The 21454-nt window shown below is 45.0% G+C and overlaps 1 protein-coding gene and 2 non-coding genes across 3 annotated transcripts in view; all 3 read right to left on the reverse strand.

The window, feature by feature from the left end:
* sra (RRM_RCAN_like domain containing protein Sra) overlaps positions 1-21454 on the reverse strand; it is a 61976-nt gene that overhangs the window by 27604 nt on the left and 12918 nt on the right. Inside the window, exon 2 of the mRNA XM_067096700.1 lies at positions 16268-16441. Within this exon, the coding sequence (XP_066952801.1) occupies positions 16268-16441 (174 nt within the window). The remainder of the gene's footprint in view (positions 1-16267; positions 16442-21454) is intronic.
* LOC136838379 (5S ribosomal RNA) lies at positions 12310-12428 on the reverse strand. Its single transcript, XR_010852967.1, has one exon. It is a non-coding gene; the product is annotated as a 5S ribosomal RNA (ribosomal RNA).
* LOC136838390 (U6 spliceosomal RNA) lies at positions 13936-14041 on the reverse strand. Its single transcript, XR_010852970.1, has one exon. It is a non-coding gene; the product is annotated as a U6 spliceosomal RNA (small nuclear RNA).

The raw sequence follows: 21454 nt of genomic DNA on the forward strand, positions 1-21454 counted from the left end.
TCTACCAGGAGGCGAATCAAGTCTGGAAACCATTCCTTGTTCGGCCAAAATGGGGCTACAAGGGTCATGGAGGTGTTCTGATGCGTTGACAGCTTGTTGATTACTTCCCTGATCATTCCGAAAGGAGGGAAGGCGTACACATCTAAGTTTGTCCAATCCAAAAGCATTGCGTCCGTGCTCCATGCTTGAGGATCCGGGACCGGAGAGCAAAAGAGGGGGAGACGGTAGTTTCTTGACGTCACGAAAAGATCAACTGTGGGTTTGCCCCACAGTTTCCAAAGGTTGTCGCAGACTACTGGATTTAAGGTCCATTCGGCTGGAAGGACCTGTTTGAGACGGCTTAATTCGTCTGCAATCACGTTCATCCTCTCTTGAATGAACCGGGTGACAAGAGAGACTTGGTTCTCTTCCGCCCACAGGAGGAGATCCTTCGCCGTCTCGTACAGGGAGAAGGAATGAGTGCCCCCCATTTGCGAATATATGCAAGAGCTATGGTGCTGTCCGCATGTGCTACAATCTTCTTGCCGCGGACCAGATCCAAGAAGTATTGAAGGCCCAGGTGAATTGCTCTCAGTTCCTTTATGTAGATGTGAGCATTCTGTTTTTCTGTAGTCCATGTTCTGGAGACTTCCCGACCTTCCAGAAGAGCACCCCAGCCTAGGTCGGAGGCATCTGAATAAAATTGAAGGTCTGGGTGGACTGGGAGAAGAGACTTCCCTTCCCGAAGTCTTTTTCCGCACCACCACCACTGGAGATCCTCTTTGATTTCCGACGTAATCTGGAAGATGAAAGAGTCTGGTTGGGTTTTTCTGCACCAATTCGCTTTGAGGAAAAACTGAAGTGGTCTCATGTGCAGTTTGCCTAGATTTACAAACTGATCTAGTGAAGCAAGGGTCCCCAGAAGACTCATCCACTGCACTGCTGAGCAGGAAGGAAGAGTAAGGAACTGACTGACAGTCTGAAGGCAGTTCTTGACTCTTTTGGATGACAGAAAAGCCCGAAAAGTCTGAGAGTTCAGTGTCATCCCTAAATAGGGAATCTCCTGAGATGGAATCAGAAGGGATTTCTTTTTGTTTATGAGGATGCCTAACTCCTGTGTCAGGCAAAGAGTTCTTTTCAAGTCCTCCACGCACTTTTCCTTTGACAACAAGCGGAGAAGCCAATCGTCTAGATATAAGTTGATGTTGATTCCCAGAAGGTGAACCCAGTTCCCCAGAAGAGCAAGGATTCAGGTGAAAACTTGAGCCGTCGATAAACCGAAGCATAGGACCCGGAACTGTAGTATCCTGTTCTGAAAAACGAAACACAGAAATTTCTGAGATTCTGGATGAACAGGGACGTGAAAATATGCATCCTGCATAACCAGGGTGACCATCCAGTCCCCCTGTTGTAGTGAGGACATGACAGAGCGAACGGTCTCCATGTGAAACTTTGTCTTCAGTACCAACACATTCAAAGTGCTTACATCCAGAACAGGCCTCCAGCCCCCCGAGGCCTTTGGAACCACGAAAAGGCGACTGGAGAAACCTTCTGAATGGGGCTCTAGGACTTCTTCCACTACTCCTTTGGATTGAAAGAAGGAGTTCGACTTCTTGAAAGGGGGCCAAAAACTTCGTGGAATCTTTTGAGTATGCTGTCAAGGCGATAGGAGATGTAGTTAAGGGAGGAGTCTTTACGAAAGGAATGGAGTAGCCCTCCTTGAGAACCTTGATCACCCAGGGGTCTGCTCCTCTGTTCTCCCATTCCTTCCAGAAAAGTAGAAGTCTGGCTCCTGCCTGGGTGCGGAGGACTAACTTCTTACTTCTTGGGGTTGGATTTGAAGGAAGACCTCTTGATGGACTTCATAGGAGGTCGGAAGTTTGATCTAGGTCAAGGCTGGGTTGTAGTTCTCCCTCCATGAAAGGGTTGAGACTGAAGAGGGGAGAATGATCTAGATGAGGAAGCCACAGGTGCCTTAGGACGTCTAGTGGACTGAGTCAACGAGTCAGAGGTGGACTTGCTCTGTAACTCTAAAAGAATATCCTTCACTATGTTTTGAGGAAAGATGTGAGACTTGTCTAAGGCAGCGAAGAGTAGAGCCGACTTCTGCGTCGGTGAGACTCCTTTCGAGGCGAGCGAACACCAGAGCTCCCTCTTCTTAAGGACACCCATAGAAAAAAAGGAGGCGAGTTCCAAAGAGCCATCTCTAATTGCTCTGTCTGAGCATGAAATAACTCCTAGCCAATCGGAGGCAATATCTTCAGCTAAATCCGGGCAGTCTTCAATCTTACTCCCTAGTACCCCGATGGCCCAGTCTAGGAAACTAAATATCTAACACCTTAAAAATATTCTTGATAAGGTGGTCTAGCTCGGCTAAGGAAAACATTATCTTGGCCGACAATAAAGCCTTTCTACGGGATGAATCCACCAGTCCAGAGAAGTCCCCTTGGGAGGAGGCAGAAACTCCCAAGGAAGGAGCTTCCCTAGTGGCATAGTAAGAGTATTTCATCTTCAACAATTTGCTGGGCGGTAAGGCAAAAGTCGCTTTGCCCTGTTCTCTCTTAGCGGTCAGCCAGGCATGAACATCTTTGAGAGCTTTCTTCGAGGAGGAAGAAAGAACAAGCTTGGGTAGTCTGGTACCCTCCGACGGATGCTTTTTCGTGAGGCAGGTAGAAGCTGGAGAAGTAGGTGAAGCAGGCCTGAAGAAGTCTGGGTAATTCTCCAGGAGGAAACGCAGGCGAGACGAGTAGGAAGAAAAGGGAACCGTATCCTGAACAATCTCTTCTTCCTCCGAAGAGATAAGAGACAATGATTTATCCTTGGACTCTGGAGCAGACGCAGACTTCTTCAAAAGACCCACAAGCTCGGTCAATTGGTGCTTCAGTGGGGCGAAAGAATCTTCCTGGACCGATGAAGAAGGTGGAATAGCCGACGAAGGTGCACTGGTTCCAGAGGAAGAAGCTGGGAATTTGGTTGTGGGCATTGGAAGTTCGGGAGTTGGCGCCGTGCGCTCTAGAGCTGAAGTCTGGTGTGAGACGGAGGGCGCTGGGCGATCATTGGCGGAATTCTGGCGAATATCGGTGGGCACTGGGCGCTCATTGGCGAAATTCTGGCGTGAGTCGGCGGGCACCGGGCACTCACCCGTGGAAGTCTGGCAAGAGTTGGCTGGCACTTGGCGCTCGGAAGAAGATGGGCGCTTATAACACTTATAGTGTTCAGGACTGTCTTCAAAGAAATAAGCAGGAGAATCAGGCAGGAGCTGAAAGCTGAAGGAAGGTTGAGGGCTAGTCTCTCTGTACCTCTTGACAGCCAGGGGAGAAGAATCACTAATATTCGCATGTCTCTTGAGTGGGCGCGAAGAAGACGAGTAGCGATATGGCTTCTGGCGCTGACTGGAAGATTCCGAATCAGAAAGTCGATGCACAGGAATGCCTTTCCAATGGCGTTTAGTTGAAGCCTGGGAGCGCACGACAGGCTCGACGGTGGGGGCAACTGCCTGTGGGCAAACCCCACCAGCCTCCCTTGGACCTCCGGTATTCTTCTCCCCAGTGCAGGGGAGCAGGACAGTGACCTTCGTCTAGGAGCACTGGTGGGACGGACAGCCACCTCCTCAATATTCACAGCACTATCACTTGTCACTGCACTGTCAACACTTTCATTTTTTTCCCATTAAAGATTTAATAGCTGACCCCATTTCCATAATGGTAGTAGATAATACAGTAAATTTCTGATCAAACCTAGATTCGAGGCTGGCAATGGCACTAAGAGCGGAATCATGGAAACCTGGAACAGGAGCAGACGGTAAAGTAGGAGTAGTTAGGACAGGAGGAGGAGGAGGAACTGGAGGAGTGATAGTTCTGTCATCCCCTACATCTTCCAAAGTCATGGATTCTGCATTAGCCCAACCTTCAGCCCTAATGGCTGCTTTCCTCTTCTTATCCCTTTCTAATTTGTCTAGATGAGATTTCACTGTTTTCCATTTCTTATCCTCCCAATCCTGACACTCTTTGCAAGTATTATCCTTACTACATTCTTGCCCCTACATTTAGTGCATTTTGTATGAGAATCGTAAGAAAGCTTAGTTACCCTAGTTCTACAACCCTCGGAACAAAAGCGAATACTAAATGAACTGGAATCCGACACTGTTAACTAAATAAACTAAAGTTAACTCAAACAACAATTCAAACAATGGCAGCAAGCCACAAAGCAACAAATTCTGAGTACTTCACCAAAATTCATGCAAAACAAAGCCGAAAGGCGAAGAAGCAGCTGCATGAAAACTTCCGATGTTAACCGGAAGCCGGCAGAAAACGAATTGAGCTATCTGCTGGTTTGTTTCCTCGAGTCCCGGATGGTGGCGGGACGTCGTCACCTACACACTAACGATAACAGCGCCACCGCGCGAATTTTGAATTTCTAAGCTGCCGTAGGTTAGGGAACCATAGCCATGTAATTACTTGGTAGTTACTTATATAAAAATGTCATTTTTATTTAAGTAACTTACCCAGTAATTACGTCGCTGAATCCCACATTGGTGGATGGTGGGGATTCACGGCATATTATACCCAAAATATTAAAGTCATTATGGATATATCTATGATGTTAGCATCGATAAATACTTGTCCTTCCTTACCTGGTGAGAGAGCTACTGCAGGAAGGTACTGCCTTTGGCTGGAGCTCATCTCAACCTGTAGTGGTGTGGCGGTATAGCCTTGGGACACCTCTATTGACACGGGGACTTTCCAGCGAAGGAGTATTCTGCTAGCTGCGAAAGTGTTAATTAAAGCTGTATATTAAGGACACACTGCCAATGCCACACAAAGCTTAAAAACCTGCCCTAACCTAGGGCAAAGCACCAGAAACCAAGTAATCCAACCACAATGCCTAGTCACCTTACATTGACAAATTTTTAAAAAGAAAGAAAAAAAAATACCATCACCCCACTAATAAACTGGTAGGTAACTTGGGTATACCATACATTCCAGACAGATATACATTCAGTTGGAAGAGTTGCCCCCTAGGCTTCCTCCCCCTTTACCATACCCACTACAGACAAGGGAGCTAAGGTGCTGCAGCTGTCATAGGTGGTTTCAATGTCTCGGAGATAGTGCATTGCAAAAACTGACCTACATCTCCAGTATGTAGTTTGGGGGATAGAAGACAAGGACAGATTATGCTTGAAAGCTAACGAGGTGGTCACTGCTCTTACCTCATGAGCCTTCACCTAAAGGGAGGGCAGAGAGTCTTCTCCAATTTGTGAATGAGCTTCCAGGATTTGGTTCCTTAAAAAGAATGAGATAGCATTCTTAAAGGGAAGTCTGGAAGGATTCTTTACTAAACACCACAAATTGCTCGCCTGGCCTTTGATCTTCTCAGTCCTATGAAGACAATATCTAAGGGCTCTCACAGGACAAAGGGATCTTTCCTCTTCCTCTGGGCCTAAAATCTCCATCAAGTTCTTCACTGTAAAGTAGCAGGGCCAGGGTTTCGAGGGTATTTTGTTCTTGGCAAGAAAACCCGCAGTTAGTGAACAGACTGCCGCACCCTGGGAGAAACACACCCTTTTGTCCAAGAAGTGGAGTTCGCTAGCCCTCTTAGCTGTCGCTAGTGCCGTAAGAAACAGTGTCTTCCTAGTTAAGTCCCTAAGGGAGGTTGAGCGAAGAGATTCGAAACGTGGTCCTGAAATCCATTTAAGAACTATGTCAAGACTCCAGGAAACTGTAGATTCTGTTTTAGGTTTGGAAGAGTCAAAATATTTAATGAGGTCCAAGATGTCCCAGTTTGAGGTAAGGTCCAGACCCTGTGGCGAAATACCAAGCTGAGCATAGATCTTTAACCCCTGATGGTAGAGGAGGAGAGGCCTCTGGAGGATTTTAAATACAGGAGGAAGTCTGCTAGCTGCGTCACAGATGTCTTAGAAGATGAGATGTTATGTCTTCTGCGCCAAAGTCTAAAGATGGACCACTTTGCTTGACACACTTTATTAGATGACTGTCGTCTGGTGCTGGCAACAGCTTGAGCTGCAGGCCTCGAAAATCCTTTCAATTGTAGGAGTTTGATGACAGTTGAAACCCTGTCAGGGCCAGAGTGGACAGGTTTGGATGAAACCTCCAGAAATGGGGCTGTCTGAGCAGCTCTGGAATGGTGGGAAGGAGCCTCAGATAGTCCACCAGAAGGGCAAGTTATTTCTGTAAACCACTCCTTCTGGGGCCAGAATGGAGCCAAGAGGGTCATTCTGACATTCGGGTGTGACTGAAGCTTGTTTAGTACTTCTCTGATTAGACTGAATGGGGGAAGCGTGTACAAGTCCAGATCAGACTAGTCCTGCAGAAGGGGATCTGTTGCCCATGCTAGAGGGTCTGGAAAAGGGGAGCAGAACAGGGGAAGGTGGCGATATTTGGATGTGGCGAAGAGGTCCAGGAATGGTGTCCCCCACATCTTCCACAAATCTGTGCATACTCAAAGGTCCAGAGTCCACTCCGTGGGAAGGATTTGGTGGCGTCGACTTAACCCATCTGCCAACACATTGAGTTTTCCTTGGATGAATCAGGTGACTAACTTTGATTCTATCTGGTCTGCCCAAAGGAGAAGCGACTTCGTGGTCTCGAAGAGCAAACGTGAGTGTTCCCCCTTGGCGACTGATATAGGCTAACGCTGTGGTATTGTCCGAGTGGACTGCTATCACTTTGCCCTGGACTTCTTCCTGAAAGTGCATGAGACCCAAATGAATCACTTTCAGCTCTTTGTTGTGCCAGTGGAGAGTGCTCTCCTTCCGAGACCAAGTTCCTGATGTCTCTCTGTCTCCTAGATGGGCTCCCCAACATGTGTCCAATGCTTTGGAGAAGTAGTTTAGGACTGGGTTCAGAGGAACTGAACTGCCACCACCGTAAGTCTTCTTTGATTTCTGTTGAGTTCCGAAAGACAAATGAGTCTGGCTGAGTCTTCCTGTTCCAAGTGCTCTTCAGGAAGAATTGTAGAAGTCTTAAGTGGAGTCTTCCCAGCCTAATGAATTGCTCTATTGAAGACAACATGCCCACCAGACTCATCCATTTGTTGGCTGAGCAATTCTTTAGAGTAAGGAAATGATTCACTGTTTTCAGGCACAACTCTATCTTTTAGAGGGACGGAAAAGTCCCAAAAATTTGAGTCTATCTGAATCCCCAAAACAGAGAATCTTCCGAGATGGGGTCAGTTGAGATTTCTGAAAATTTACTATTAGTCCTAAGTCTTATACATCGTAGCTTCATGGGTGAACGAATCAGCTAACTGTCCAGGTATAAAAGAATGTTGATACCTTTTAAGTGCAACCACTTTGCCAGGGGGACGAGAACTCTTGTGAAGACCTGTGGTGCTGTCAACAGGCCAAAACACAGTGCTCTGAATTGAAATACTTTGTTCTGGTACACAAACCTCAAAAACTTTCTTGACGCCAGATGAATCGGGATGTGAAAATACACATCTTGCATATCTAGGAAGATCATCCAATCGCCCCGACGGATGGACGCAAGAAATGACTGGTCTGTTTCCATCTTGAATCTTGTTTTCTCGATGAAAACATTCAGGGCACTCACATCGAGGACCAGTCTCGGAGCACAAACAGCTGATTGTAGAACCCCATCGACGTGATGTCCTCTGCTACTTCTATCGCCTCTTTTTTGAGAAGCGCTGAGACCTCCTCCGTCATGGCTAAAAACTTCTCTGAACCTGTGGAGTATGCGGTCACGGCAATCGGCGTGTTGACTAGGGGTGGCTTTTTCTTGAAAGGAATCGAGTACCTTTCCCTCATTACTTCTACAATTAATGGGTCTGCCCCTCTGGCACTCCAACTCTCCCAAAACAGTTGGAGCCTGGCACCCATGGGTGCATGGAGGACTACATCTTCACTTCTTCGATGCAGGTTTAGAAGATGATTTCTTATTGGCTTGGGAGGAGAAATGGACTCCAGCCTGAGGTCTAGACTGAGAATGTTGTCTTCCTCCTCAAAAGGGCTGTCTCTGAAGAGGTGAGGACGATCTAAAAGAAAAAGTGGACCAATCCTTAGGGCGCTTGGTGGATTGGGCCAAAAGGTCATGGGTAGATTTCTTCTGGAGTTCAAGAGAAATCTCATTCATTACTGCTTGTGGGAAAAGGTGATGGCAATCAAGGGGGGAGAAAAGAAGAGCTGACTCTGAGAGGCAGTAACACTCTTGGAGGTGAAAGAACACCCGAGCTCTCTTTTCTTTAAAATTCCCATAGCGAAAAAGGAGGCCAATTCCTGGGAAACATCTCTAATAGCTCTGTCCATGCAGATCACACTGAGCCAATCTGAGGAACAATCTTCAGAGAGTGGAGAAAATCCTGCATCTTCTTGGCTAATGCTCCAACTGACCAGTCAAGGAAATTTAGCACCTCCAAAGACTTGAAAAGATTCTTCAATAAGTGATCAATTTCTGTTGCAGAAAACATCATTTTAGCAGCAGCAAAAGCGAACCTTCATGCGGCATCTATCAGCGCAGAGAGGTCCCCTGGGAGGAAGCAGCCACTCCCAGAGAGGGAGCTTCTCCGGTAGAATAAGACTGGTAACGCCTCTTAAACAGGTGCAAAGGGGGAATGCAGAAAGAGGATTTCCCTTGAATCCTCTTCTCCAAAAGCCAAAGGCCACATCTTCCAGAGCCTTCCTGTTGGACGAAGATAAAAACCATCCTCGGGAGTCGGGAGAATTCAGATGGGTTATTCATTAAAAAGGTTGACTGTCAGGATCCTTAAGTGAGAAGTAATCCAGGAATGTCACAAGGAAAAACTTCAGGAGGGCAACAAATGCAGACAGTGAAGAATCTTGTACGGTTTCCTCTTCTTCCAACGATAACTGCAAAGTCGAAGGGACTGTGGAAGTCTTTGATGGAAGAGGTTTCTTCAAAAGGTCTATAATACTATTCAGCTGGCACTGAACAGGTTCAAGAGAAGGGTCTAACTCCTCTTCTGTCACAGAAGAAACTTGATGAGAAAGAATTGGTGCCCGCATGCATAGCCGGAGTTGGCGCCGAGCAGACAGCTGGCACTGGGTGCCCGGCCAATAGGTGCTAATAGGATAACAGAAGTTTAGGAGCCAAACAATGCTCGGGTGCTACAGGGAGCTTGGGCACCATTGGATGCTTCAACGATGAAGAATGGCACCTGGGTGCCAGATACTGGCGGTCAGGAGACCACTGAGCGGAAGGACGCTGCTTGAGGCTATCCCAAAAGCTGCAAGACGCTTGGGGGCTTCAGGGAGGCTCTTTAAGCCTTTTGCAGGGAAATGATATTTTAATGATAAAATAAAGTTTGTTCATACTTACCTGGCAGATATATATATAGCTGTATTCTCCGAAGTCCGACAGAATTTCAAAACTCGCGGCACACGCAGTGGCCGGGCAGGTGGTTAGTACCCATTCCCGCCGCTGGGAGGCGGTATCAGGAACCATTCCCATTTTCTATTCAGATTTTCTAACGCCACTGACTCCTGAGGGGAGGAGGGAGGGCAATATGAATATATATATCTGGCAGGTAAGTATGAACAAACTTTATTTTATCATTAAAATATCATTTTGTTCATGAGACTTACCTGCCAGATATATATATAGCTGAATACCACCTTTGGAGGGGGTAGAGACAGCCAAGAATTAGGAAAAAACCAATTATTGGTAAAATTATTTTGGTTCCTTATCTGATAGCGTAGCTGACTGAGTGGTTACTGTCACTCTAGTCTGCTTCTGCTTTACTAGAGACCCCAGCGAGGTAGTGACCTATATAGCTGGCAACTTCTAGATGATCTGTCAACAGGGGGGCGTGACCACAATGTGACTAGATCATAGACCATACAAAGAGGACAAAAGAGCATTACTAACCACCTAACCAACACCTAAAGCGTTAGTTTGCAAAGGATTGGGAAGACTGCCTCCAGTAGTCGACCCAACAACCATAAAAACACAATTAAAAGGGGATAGGATCAGAGTTACCCCTGTCCCCAAGGTTGCTGAAGCAGCAATGTATGGTCCCAGCGAAAAGCAATTTTCGTATGCTACCTAAACATCTTGCCAAGAGTGTGAGGCAAACACCGAATTGACTTCGCCAAAATGTGGCACTAAGAATGTCACTGAGTACCATATTTTTCTTGAACGCCATGGAGGTAGCAACTGCCCTCACCTCGTGAGCGTTAACTCTCAACAACTTGAAGTTGGAGTCGTCACAACTAGAGTGTGCGTCCTTAATGACGTCCCTAATGAAGAATGCCAGTGCATTCTTCGACATAGGTTTAACTGGTTGCCTCACAGAACACCATAAAATATCCAAGGGACCACGAGTGTCCTGTGTTCTTTTAAGGTAGTACTTGAGAGCTCTAACTGGACATAGAACTCCCTCAGGTTCCTGTCCAATAAGGTCTCTGCTAAACCTTTAATTTCAAAGTGTCTAGGCCAAGGGTTAGAAGACCTATCATTCTTAGCCAAGAACTTAGGGCTTAAAGAATAGACAGCATTGTGTTCCTTGAAGCCCACATGACGGCCTCGAACTCGCTCACTCTCTTTCGCCGCCGCCAGAGCCGTGAGGAATGCCGTTTTCGAGTAACATCCTTAAGAGATGCAGAGTGGAGAGGCTCAAAAGGACTAAACATCAAAAACTTGAGCACTATGTCCAAGTTCCAAGCAGGGGGAATTAGCTGAGGGGGAATTAGCTGAGGAACCGTGGACGTCTTGAAAGAGCTCGTAAGATCGTGGAGGTCCTTATTGTCAGACAAATCTAATCCTCTGTGTCTGAATACAATCAAAAGCATGCTCCGATAACACTTGATAGTCGGAACTGCTATATCGAGTTTTCTCTTAAGTAAAGGAGAAAATCTGCAACCTGGATCACAGTGATAGAGGAAGAGGAAAAGCCCTTCTTTCTACACCAACCTTTGAAGGTTGCTCACTTGCTAGATATATCCTTTAGATGAAGAACTTCTGGCTCTAGCGATGGCCCGTGCCACCTGGCCAGAAAAAACCCCTTCGCTCTGACCAAGTTTCGATAGTCTGAAAGCAGTCAGGTTCAGAGCGGGGGAGATTCAAAGATATCTCGTGAAGTGGGTTTGTATGAGCAGGTCTGCTCTCATAGGAAGGGTCCTCGAATGTCTACCAACCAGAAGAGAAACTCCGAGAACCAGTGGTTTGAAGGCCAAAACGTGGGGATGAGAGTCATCCTGCGTCCCTTGTGAGGCATGAACTTGCGTATGACTTCTCCCAGAATTTAGAACGGGGAAAAAGGTGTAAACATCTATTCCCGTCCAATCCCAGGAAGAGCATCTATCGCAACTGCCCCAGGGTCGAGTACAGATGAGCTTTATAGAGGAGCCTCGCTGTTCTTGAGGTCGTGAAAATATCCACAAGCTGGCGACCCCAAAATTTCTAAAAATCTTGGCAAACCTCCTGATGAAGGGTCCATTCCTTCGGCAGGAGTTGATGGCGCCAACAGAGCAGGTCTGCTCGAACATTTTCGACCCCTGCAACAAAACTTGTGAGAATCGAAATATTGCGAGCATAGGCTCAAAGAATAATCTCTCTTGCAAGGCTGAACAGGAACAAGTAGTATTGTCCGCGTTTGCTAGAACTACACGATTGCAAACTTGGACCTCGAAGAATTGGAGAGCTAAAAGATAGCCGCCAAATCTTTGAAGTTGATGTGCCAGGACACCTGTTCCTCTCTCCAGGTTCCTAACACTTCCTCTCCCTCTAGTGTTGCCCCCCAACCTGTTGACGACCCGTCGGAAAAACAACACTAGGTTGGGGTTCAGAAGCTTGAGGGAGATCCCTTTCTGCAATTTCGTTGGATCGAGCCACCACTACAGATCCTCTTTTATATAAGGAAGAATTCTCAATTCCTCTTTCAAGTCTTCCTTGCTTTGCCAGTTCTCCAACAGAAAGAACTGAAAAGGCCTGAGATGCAGACTCCCAGAAAACAAACTTCTCCAGCGAGGAAATGGTCCCCAGCAGACTCATTCCTTCCCTCACCTAGCATGTTTCCTTTCCAAGAAGGCCGAGACTTTTTCGTACATAGAAGTTGCCGTTCTTGCGACGGAGACGCTATAAAAGCCGCTGAATACATCTGAATTCCCAAACACAATGGACAGTGAGGGGATCAGCTGCGACTTCTCCACAGACCAGAAGTCCCAGGGACTTCACGAGTTGCAGAGTCAACTGAAGGTCCTCCAGATACCCGCCGCCGACGACGCTTTCGAATCAACCAGTCGTCCAAGTAGAGTGAGATCCTGACGTGCGACAGGTGCAACTGCATCGCAACGTTTTTCATGAGACGTGTAAACACCCTCGGAGCAAAATGTGACGCCAACAGCATCTGGTGTTCCCAGGCGGTCACCCATCCAAGTACTGACCAGACCCAACGTTGCTTAACTTCGCTGATCGGACGAGAAGCGGTGTTTTCAACGTGGTATGGCCGTTGTGCAGAGTCCAAAGCAGAGAGCCCTGAACTGGTACGTCTAGTCCCCCAAGACAACCTGAGATACTTCATCGAACGTGGATGAATTGGGGCGTGAAGATAAGTATCTTGGAGATCCAAAGATACCATCCACTCCCGGGATGAAGGGCTCCTAGTATTGACTGCGAGGTCTCCATCTTGAACTTTTCCTTCCGGACCAAGTTGTTCGACCTGTTGACGCCCAAGACGGGTCTCCAGCCTACTGAAAGTTTTGGGACTAGAAACCATCTGTAGTAAAATCCCGGGAACACCGAGTCAAGACCTGTTCCACTGCTCTCCTCTTGAACATCTGTTCGAGCAGGTCAAACAATTTTCTGTTTGACAGGAAGGCAGTTGGGAAACAAAAAACAAAGGAGGAGGAGACAGGAAGGGAATCAAGTAACCTCTCTCTAACAGTAGGAGGGACCAAACGTCTGCCCCTCACTCTTTCCAGGCTTGTGCAAAATGAAGCCTGGTTGCTAAGGGAGTCTGGAGATGAAAGGAGTCACTTGCTACCTCTCTTGAAGTGACATTCCTTCGGGAAAAAAACTCTCTCTCGTGGTGCGGGTCTCGTGTTGCTTCCCATGGAAGCCCCTTTGTTTTAGGCAAATATTTAGCTTTCGTTTACTTTTTGTATCATTGAGATCGGTGCAATCGTTATGAAGGAGATGCAGTTTGAATGTCGATAACTTTAGTTTTGAGAAAAACGATATTTTTGCTTCTCTGTGTATTTATTTGCTTGCTGTTACACAGTTTGATGTTTTATGACATATTGAAAAGCCAAAAAAATAGACCTGCAAAGTAATATAACTTCGCTAAATGAAGCTAAATGAAGCGAGTGTCAAAACACGGCTCAGGTTGGGCAGCGCCGTCTTACTTAGTCAAGCTCTGAGCTGCTACTGACTGACTGCCACTGACTGCCCTGCGGCATTCCTGTCTTTAAGCTGATGCGTACTATGTCATGTCCACAGGGTTGCCATAGATCGCATTAGATATTATTTCATAGCTAAAGGAAATTACCACCGATATACTGACAATATCATTACATTATACGAAAAATGTAATTTTGACTATGATAGGGTTACTGTTTTATTTTTAACTCCTAACTGTGGCGAACTTTTAAATAAAACTTTCTGAGAAGATAGTCAGGATATGTATGATGCCATATATAAAATATCCCAGAAAATTGATTTCCGATTTTTTCGTCAAACGCTCCCCTTAAGACAAAGACAACTGCGAAGGTGGAGAGAGAGGAGCCAAAGGTTGAAAAGTCTCAGGAAACAGATCCTTAAGAAAAAAGCCAGAGTCTGATAATCAGAGGAAGAAGAAGACGAAAGAAGTTTCTCTTCATACAAAGGCTGTGACGAAAGAGGATGTTCTTCCGCAGCTGGCGGGTCTTGAGTGAGTGGTGAAAGTAGTTCCGATTCGCCGATACGTAAGCGGGAACTCCCGCGAACGAAAAAGTCGTCAACTAGAGTACGTATAGTAAACATAAAAAATGTGGAACGCTTCACGATTAGCGTGTCATCCTTGCGCAGGGGCCATGCTAATCTTCTCTGTATCGTTCCAATTTTAGTATATGTACTGCCGAAGCAAGTACTGGCTAAATTAAGAAGGACATCAGATGTTGAAGCGGGTAGTAGTGCGACATGATGAACAACTGGAGCGGCGTCAACTCAAGACTTGAAGCTATACGGGCGCGCGCGGAGCGTCATGGCGTGCGAGAGGCTCCGTGGCAAGTACTAGAAGAGAGTCTGGCAAGCGCGAAAGGTCAAGGTGAGGCGGCGTGAAGCGTGAGAAGCGCGACGAAGAGCAAGACACGCTCCTGGCGCGAGACAAGAGAAAAGTCCAACACCTCAAATCGGGGAAGACGAATAGGAAGCCACTAAACAGTCTCTCTAGACGACAGACGAGAAGCCCCAAAACATCTAGCAGACGAGGAAGACGAAGCAGGAGACGAAGGTGAAAGTCTGTACCTCTTAACAGGCAGATTCGAATCTTGAAAGGTTCATGAGAGCATCCAGCTGTTGTTGCAAACCCAACAAAATCTTACGCGTTGGAGAAGCAACTCTCTCGGGAGAAGGGCTGAACCTGAGAGAAGGAAAGGGGCGAGAGACGTAACTTCCTTCCACAGGGGAAGAAGCTCTAGCCCTTGCCTTAGCGCGACAGGGGGGTCGAGTAGCGTCATCATTCGAAAAACACTTTATTCTCTTCTGCAGAGGAATATCCACGCAACTTTCGGGGAAGAGTACAAACGTCTAGAGGAAGAGGACGTGAAGCGTCCTCTCCTCTAAGCTTCTCTTAAGAGGGCGAGAGTCCAACCGAGAGCTCCAACCCCAAGGCGGGGAGGACGTGTCGGAGGACGAGAAGCAATCCTTCAGGATGCGTGCCTGAGCACGATCCCTGGCAGCCTGGGTAGCGTCATCAGGACCTGCCGAAGGGACGCCAGATCGGTGGGAAGCCCCCGTAACCCTCATGCGGCTTTCGACATGCCCCCTCCCTGGTCCTGGGAGTTCGACAGAGGTCCAGGCCTAGAGGCATTATAGGGCCGATCTGACGCCCCCTCCACAACACTAGGGGCACTAGCACTAACACTATGCGTTTGAATTGCATTCACTTTAGTTTCAAGAGCACGCATTGACTCCACACGAGAGCCAGGGAATTACCTTCTGCAGCAACAAACTACAGGGTTAGTACTAAAATTTACTACAGGGTTACTAGTAGGAGAAAACCTGACTGTCCATCTAAGGATGCACTCTAGGAGGAAGATTTCCTCAGCCTATCACGCTCCAATTTAAGCATATAGGCTTCATATTTCTTCCACTCACCCTCAGACAATCCCACACATTCATTACCGATTATCATAGAGCATTGAACACCCTTACATATCATACATAAAGTGTGAGGAACTATCAAAGTCTTCGATAGCCTCACCTTACATTCACCCAAGCTACAGACTCAATAGCTAGAGGTAAGACATCTTAATTATAAGAAAAGTCAAAAGCAAAATCAAAAACGGTCCACAAAGAGCGTATGCCAAGTCACAGATCCAGTCGAATACCAAAAACAACCAAAATACTTAAGTGACAACAAATTTCGAAATCCAAATGGCGGAGGAACTGACAACAGGTGTTGACAGTCCGGCGACAGAGAAAATCTGAATAGAAAATGGGAATGGTTCCTGATACCCGCCTCCCAGCGGCGGGAATGGGTACTAACCACCTGCCCGGCCACTGCGTGTGCCGCGAGTTTTGAAATTCTGTCGGACTTCAGAGAATACAGCTATATATATATCTGGCAGGTAAGTCTCATGAACAAATGGAAGATTGTTCCCAAGCAGAAGAATGCCTCTTTAAGGGGTAAGACTTCTTTGAGAAATGCCACTGGTGCTTCAAACCTAAGCTGGGAGTTGCTGGGCTCAAGGAGAGACAGTGGACATCTGAGACGTCTCTCCAATGGCCTGTCAAAAAACCAAGCTGCGTTCCTACAACTGTGTGAGCTCTAGGACAGCAGAAAGCAAATTGAAGCACTTTTCAAGGGTTGTTCCTCTCCTTTCCATAAATTGGGTAGGGCCTAGTCACCAAATTGGACAGAAGAAGTAGAGTATTGCTGTGAATTTCGAAAATTCAAGCTGCCATCGAGTAGAAAACTACAGCGATGTAATTACTGGGTAAGTTACTTAAATAAAAATGGTATTGAAAAACAAGAGAGACAATGTTATAATACAGTCCTGTAATAACTATTAGTATTCACATATATTTTGAGAAGAATATACAGTATCCACATCTGTAACAGTGCAAAATTATTTAAGTCATGAATGGCATACCTGTGTAAAATAGCACTTGATAATTTCTCCTTTATACTCCATCATGTGAACCTTTGTTCGTGCTTCAGCAGCCTGGGCTGCTGTAGTAAAGTTGACACGTACTCTTCGGAAGCTTTTGAAGTATTGGAAGGTTACTGTTTCGTCAATATCTTGAAAAAGTACTTCAAATAATTCCTGCAAAAATAAATGCATAGAAGTTTATTATATAGAGTTTATAATTAATGAAAAATATGTCTTAGAGAAAAAATAAATGACATTTCTAGTCAAGTTACAGTATTGCCACATTTTGCTCTATTCTCCAGTATCTACAAGAACTCTGAGAAATACTTTGGAATTAATGATAAGCTCCTAAGAAATATATTAATAATTTACAATTTATTTTTTAAATACCTAAATCTCCATTATATAGCTTTTACTTCCGCATCAGCGCAGCAAATTGAAACAAACAAAAGAATACGAACACTCAGTTGTCTATGAATATCCATCTTCTATCCATCTACTTACCCCACCCCCCAGGGGACCGATAGGTACAAGCACTCGTAGCCGGTCAGTCTAATTCTGTCCACTTTGAATGTAGGGAGGTAGGGAGGGCAATTTATTTATGTAGAGGTAAGTATCTAAAAAATAAATCTTAAATTAAGTATTTATATTTTTGAAATGGACCTTACCTCTCCATTATATAGCTGATTCCCACATTTGAAAAAGGAGGTGGGCAGAGTGGAAATTGGCCAACCCTTTAAAGGCTACTTAGTAACAAAATATTTTGTACAAAACAAAAAATTTGTTTACCCAGTAAATTCAATCCTTCGGCTACTACTGCAGCCTTAGGAGGATTGTCACTCGAGTACGAGATCCTCATCTTGAAGATACCCGAGGCCTCTTTGGAGGGTGCCCCCCCACCTTCAGCAGATGGAGGGGTTGGGTTATTGTGCCAAAACCCTGCAGAGCCAACTATGGATAACTAACATGTACAAACATACAAAAATGTATATTTCTAATACTCAACATTGTATACCTCCAAGCTTCCCAAAAACTACAACCAGGTTTAAAAGGCAGTAGGCCAACAAAGGGTACTGATCAATTTAGGACATAATATCCCCTGCAAAAACCAGAGGAGTTAATACTCTGCAATAATCATTTAATCTCTGTACCATGAAGATAAACCATAGCAAATACAAGATTACAGGTAGTCCTCGCTTACTGGCGGCACCAGTTAACGGAGTTTCGGTTTTACGACACTTGGCTAATGATGTCGTTAACCACATTTTCAGCAATGGTAAGTGATTTTCGGCATCGATAAGTGGTTTATTGGCGTTGGTAAGCGGCTTATTGGCGTCGGTAAGTAGTTAATGGCGCTGTTAAGCGGTTTATTGGCGCACACGACATTGTAAACGCCATTTATTACCATAATTATTGTGATATTTCGGTTACTGTATTGACGATTTTCAGTTATCAGCACTCAGCTGGGAACAGAACTCCAGCCGTTAACCGAGGACTGCCTCATGCCACTGAGATACTTCAATATCTTACCCATGGACTGTCCTTTCCAAATTTAAAGTTGCAGACATTGCTCACATGTCCAGTGGCTTACCTTCCATTAAGGATAGAGATTAGCAAGAAAATCCTTACCAAGAGACCTAATGAAAAGGACATTACATTCCTCCTCTTTGGAAGCTCTGGTTTCCAAATCACTATAGTGTACACAGAACCTTTACATCAGGTTTAATCCTTTTAGTGCAATTCAAACAATTCTAAAGTCTATACTGGATCCCCAAGAGGTCAAGTTCCTCATGGTCTAGTGACTCCAGGCTAGGTAAAGATTCTGTTGTAGCTAAGAGCCTGGCCCAAAGCTGTACTTAGCCCAAAATACGGCAAAAATAATTGCCTTGTCTTAACAAAGCCTACCTGATCTGACTAAGGTTGTGGCTCTCTCACTCTTTAGCTGTGTCTAGGCTACTGTGAAGTTTCCTTAGAAACTTCTTTACAAGAAACTAGTGCCAAACGGTTCAAAGGGCAACAAAATTATGAATTAAAGAGCCGCATACAGATTCCAAGGTAAAGTGCGTAGCAGAGACCTGGGAAACTCCACCTTTATGCCTAAAGCCATCTAGATGTCTTTGTCATCAGACAAGCCTATAGCCAAAGCCAACATGGCCCTTTAGCCTTAAAGGTTGCTATAAAGAAGCTTACTCGTGCTTGAGAAACAGCCAAAACCTAACCATGTTGTTTAGAGGTATTGATGCTGGAAAAATCCTCTTAATGGGACCATGACTTGCACCCTGGCCGCTGGTGTTGGCAGAGTCCATTAGTAGATTCTCTTAGCACTGCTAAAGGCCTTACTGCGAGATCCTGCCTTGAGCTCACCAGAACCATGGACCATACCCTGCAGTCATCTGTAGCCTGTGGGATTGTGATGACACCTTACATCACTTGGTTGCTTGCATGCACCAATGAGAGAAACTGGAAACTGAGTTGTCCCTGGTCATTTGGGGTAATCAACATCAAGAGACAACTTACATAGTTGCTCTAATATGCACTGATAACTTCCTGAAACCTAGCAAATGTAGGAAAGGCATTACAGTCTAGACCTAACCAGGTAACAGCTTGGTGTCCCTGCCAATGCTAGAGAATCTTGCACAGGTGAATAAAAAACTGGCAAACAAAGAAAACTCCCCTTAGTCTCAAACAGGTCAATAACAGGGGATCCCCACAGCCAACTGTCTACAGCCAACCTCTGGATGTTGAGCTCCTTCCATTGCTATTACTTATCTCAGTGGCTGAGTATATCCACTGAAATTTCATTATGAATAATTACTTCCAGTAATTACTTTGACCAAACAACTGAACATAGGGGAGTGCATTCAGAAATAGTAGTGTTTGCTCCTTCTTATATATAAAATGCTTATCATCATCTCTAATATGCTTAATCTACTTGAGGGCACTTTAACTGCACTTATATGGAATAAAAGTGTCAAACTCATTACCTTTAAATAAGGTCCAGTCTGCATTTAACAACCCTGAAAAGGAAAATGCCTAAAAATAGATATTTTTTCCTCTCAACCTACAGTAGGTCAGGAACAAAAGACTAGTAAATTCAATGCAAAAGCCAGCATTCTGCAATACTTGGAATTCTCTTACTATTTCACAGGTCCTAGAGCTACCAAGAGAGGACTTACCTCCTTCAGGAGGCTTTTACTAAAGACTCAAACAGCTTTGCAAGCAGAAATAACCCATCAAGGGTAAAAAAAGTTATGGTGTACCAGGCACCTTAATTACACCCAACCTAAAGACCTCCTGGGGTGCAGGTTGTACACAATGTCTAGTAAAGCGTTACCTAAAACACAGAAAGACAGAAATGAAATCTCTAACACTATAGCTTGAACTGACGGCATTTAGAGAAACTAAGAAAATGGTATTTTCATAATAAAATTAAGATTCATATATACTTACCAAGTAATTACATAACTATACTTTCCACTCGCGTGGCAGTTAAAAATTTCAAGTTCGCGGTTGCGATTTGTTTATTTATACTATTAAATACCCCGTCCTCTATCAGGGAACAATAGGTACAACATTAACAGCGATCGTCACTACTTTTGTGCTTAATGTCCATCAGAGGGGAGGAGGGAGGGCTCTGATCTTGTAAATACTTGGTAAGCATATATGAAACTTAATTTTATTATGAAAATACCATTTTCATATAAGTAACTTCCCGAGTGATTACGTAGCTGAATCCCACATTAATAGAAGGTGGGATAAACGGACATATTCTGTTCCAAAAACAATGGATAAATGGACATATTCTGTTCCAGAAACAATCAGATAAGAGGATGAACTTGCAACATAAAAATCTGTTAGCATTGATAAAATGCTTGTTGTAACCTTACCTAGTAAGAGAGCTGCAGTAGATGATTACTGCCTTGATCTGTGCTCATCTCGACCTGTAGCAACTTAGGGAATGGCCATGATAAGTCCCTACTTTTGAGTGAAGGAGACTTCCGAACACCCATAAAGCAAAACAGGAAAACTGCCCTTGTCCTGGGTGCAGTACTAAAATACAATAGACCAATAAAAAATAGTTACCAAAACCAACAACAATAAAGATTAAAACCATCATACCACTACCACAGACAGGTGGACACTAAGGGTATAAGTAGCCCCAGGCTCCCGAAAAAAAACTTGACACCCAAAATTTCAAGGCGAAGGAGCTATGGATAGAAAGGGTTGCTTCTATGCTTCCTCCCCCAATACTGAGCCAGCCACTGATAACGGACCTAAGGTACTGCAATTTTCGTACGTTATTTCAATTTCTTTAAGATAGTGTGAGGCAAAAATGGAATTGCATTTCCAGTATGTCGACTGCAGGATAGTCGACAGACATACTATGCCTAAAGGCATTCGAAGTGGCAACATCTCTAATATCGTATGCTTTCACCTTAAAGGAAGGTAGGACATCATTTTCTATTTGAGTGAGTGCCTCGATGATCAAGCTTCTAAGAAAAAATGACAGAGCATTCTTAGACAACGGTTTAGAAGGGTTCTTGGCAGAACATCAGAGGTTACTGGCAGGGCCTTTGGTTCTCTTTGTCCTGTTTAAATAAAACCTCAGTGCCAACACTGGGCAAAGGACCCTTTCCTCCTCCTCTGGTCCTAGAATGTCCATAAGGTTTTTAATATAGAACGAGCATGGCCAGGGATTAGACGGGGACTCGTTCTTAAGCAAGGGAGCCAAGTATGAAGGTGTATACAGCATCTCTCTTCCAGAAACCAATGTGCTTGTCTATAGCCTGCAACTCGTTTAATCTTTTGGCGGTTGCCAAGGCAGCAAGAAAAAGTCTTCTTAGTTAAATTCTTGAACGAAATGGTACGGAGAGGTTTGAAAGCAGGACCCGTTAGTTCACTAGTTTATAAGTTTCAAAAGAATTAATCAGATCTGTTAGGTCTTTATTGGAGGCCAAGTCTACACCTCTATGCTTGAAGACTGATCCCAGCATAGCTATATAGCCTTTAATGGTCGATGGAGAGAGTCCTTTGGAAGTCCTGAGAAAGAGAAGAAAGTCCGCTTTTGGCTTACAGTGGTTTTACCAGATGAGATGTTATTGCTGCTGCACCACCTGTGAAAGATAGCCCATTTGGCCTGGTAGACTCAGCTGTTAGACCTATGTCTACATCTAGAAACAGCTTCCC

This window comes from Macrobrachium rosenbergii, chromosome 4 (genome assembly GCF_040412425.1).
Source record: "Macrobrachium rosenbergii isolate ZJJX-2024 chromosome 4, ASM4041242v1, whole genome shotgun sequence".
Lineage (NCBI taxonomy): Eukaryota > Metazoa > Arthropoda > Malacostraca > Decapoda > Palaemonidae > Macrobrachium > Macrobrachium rosenbergii.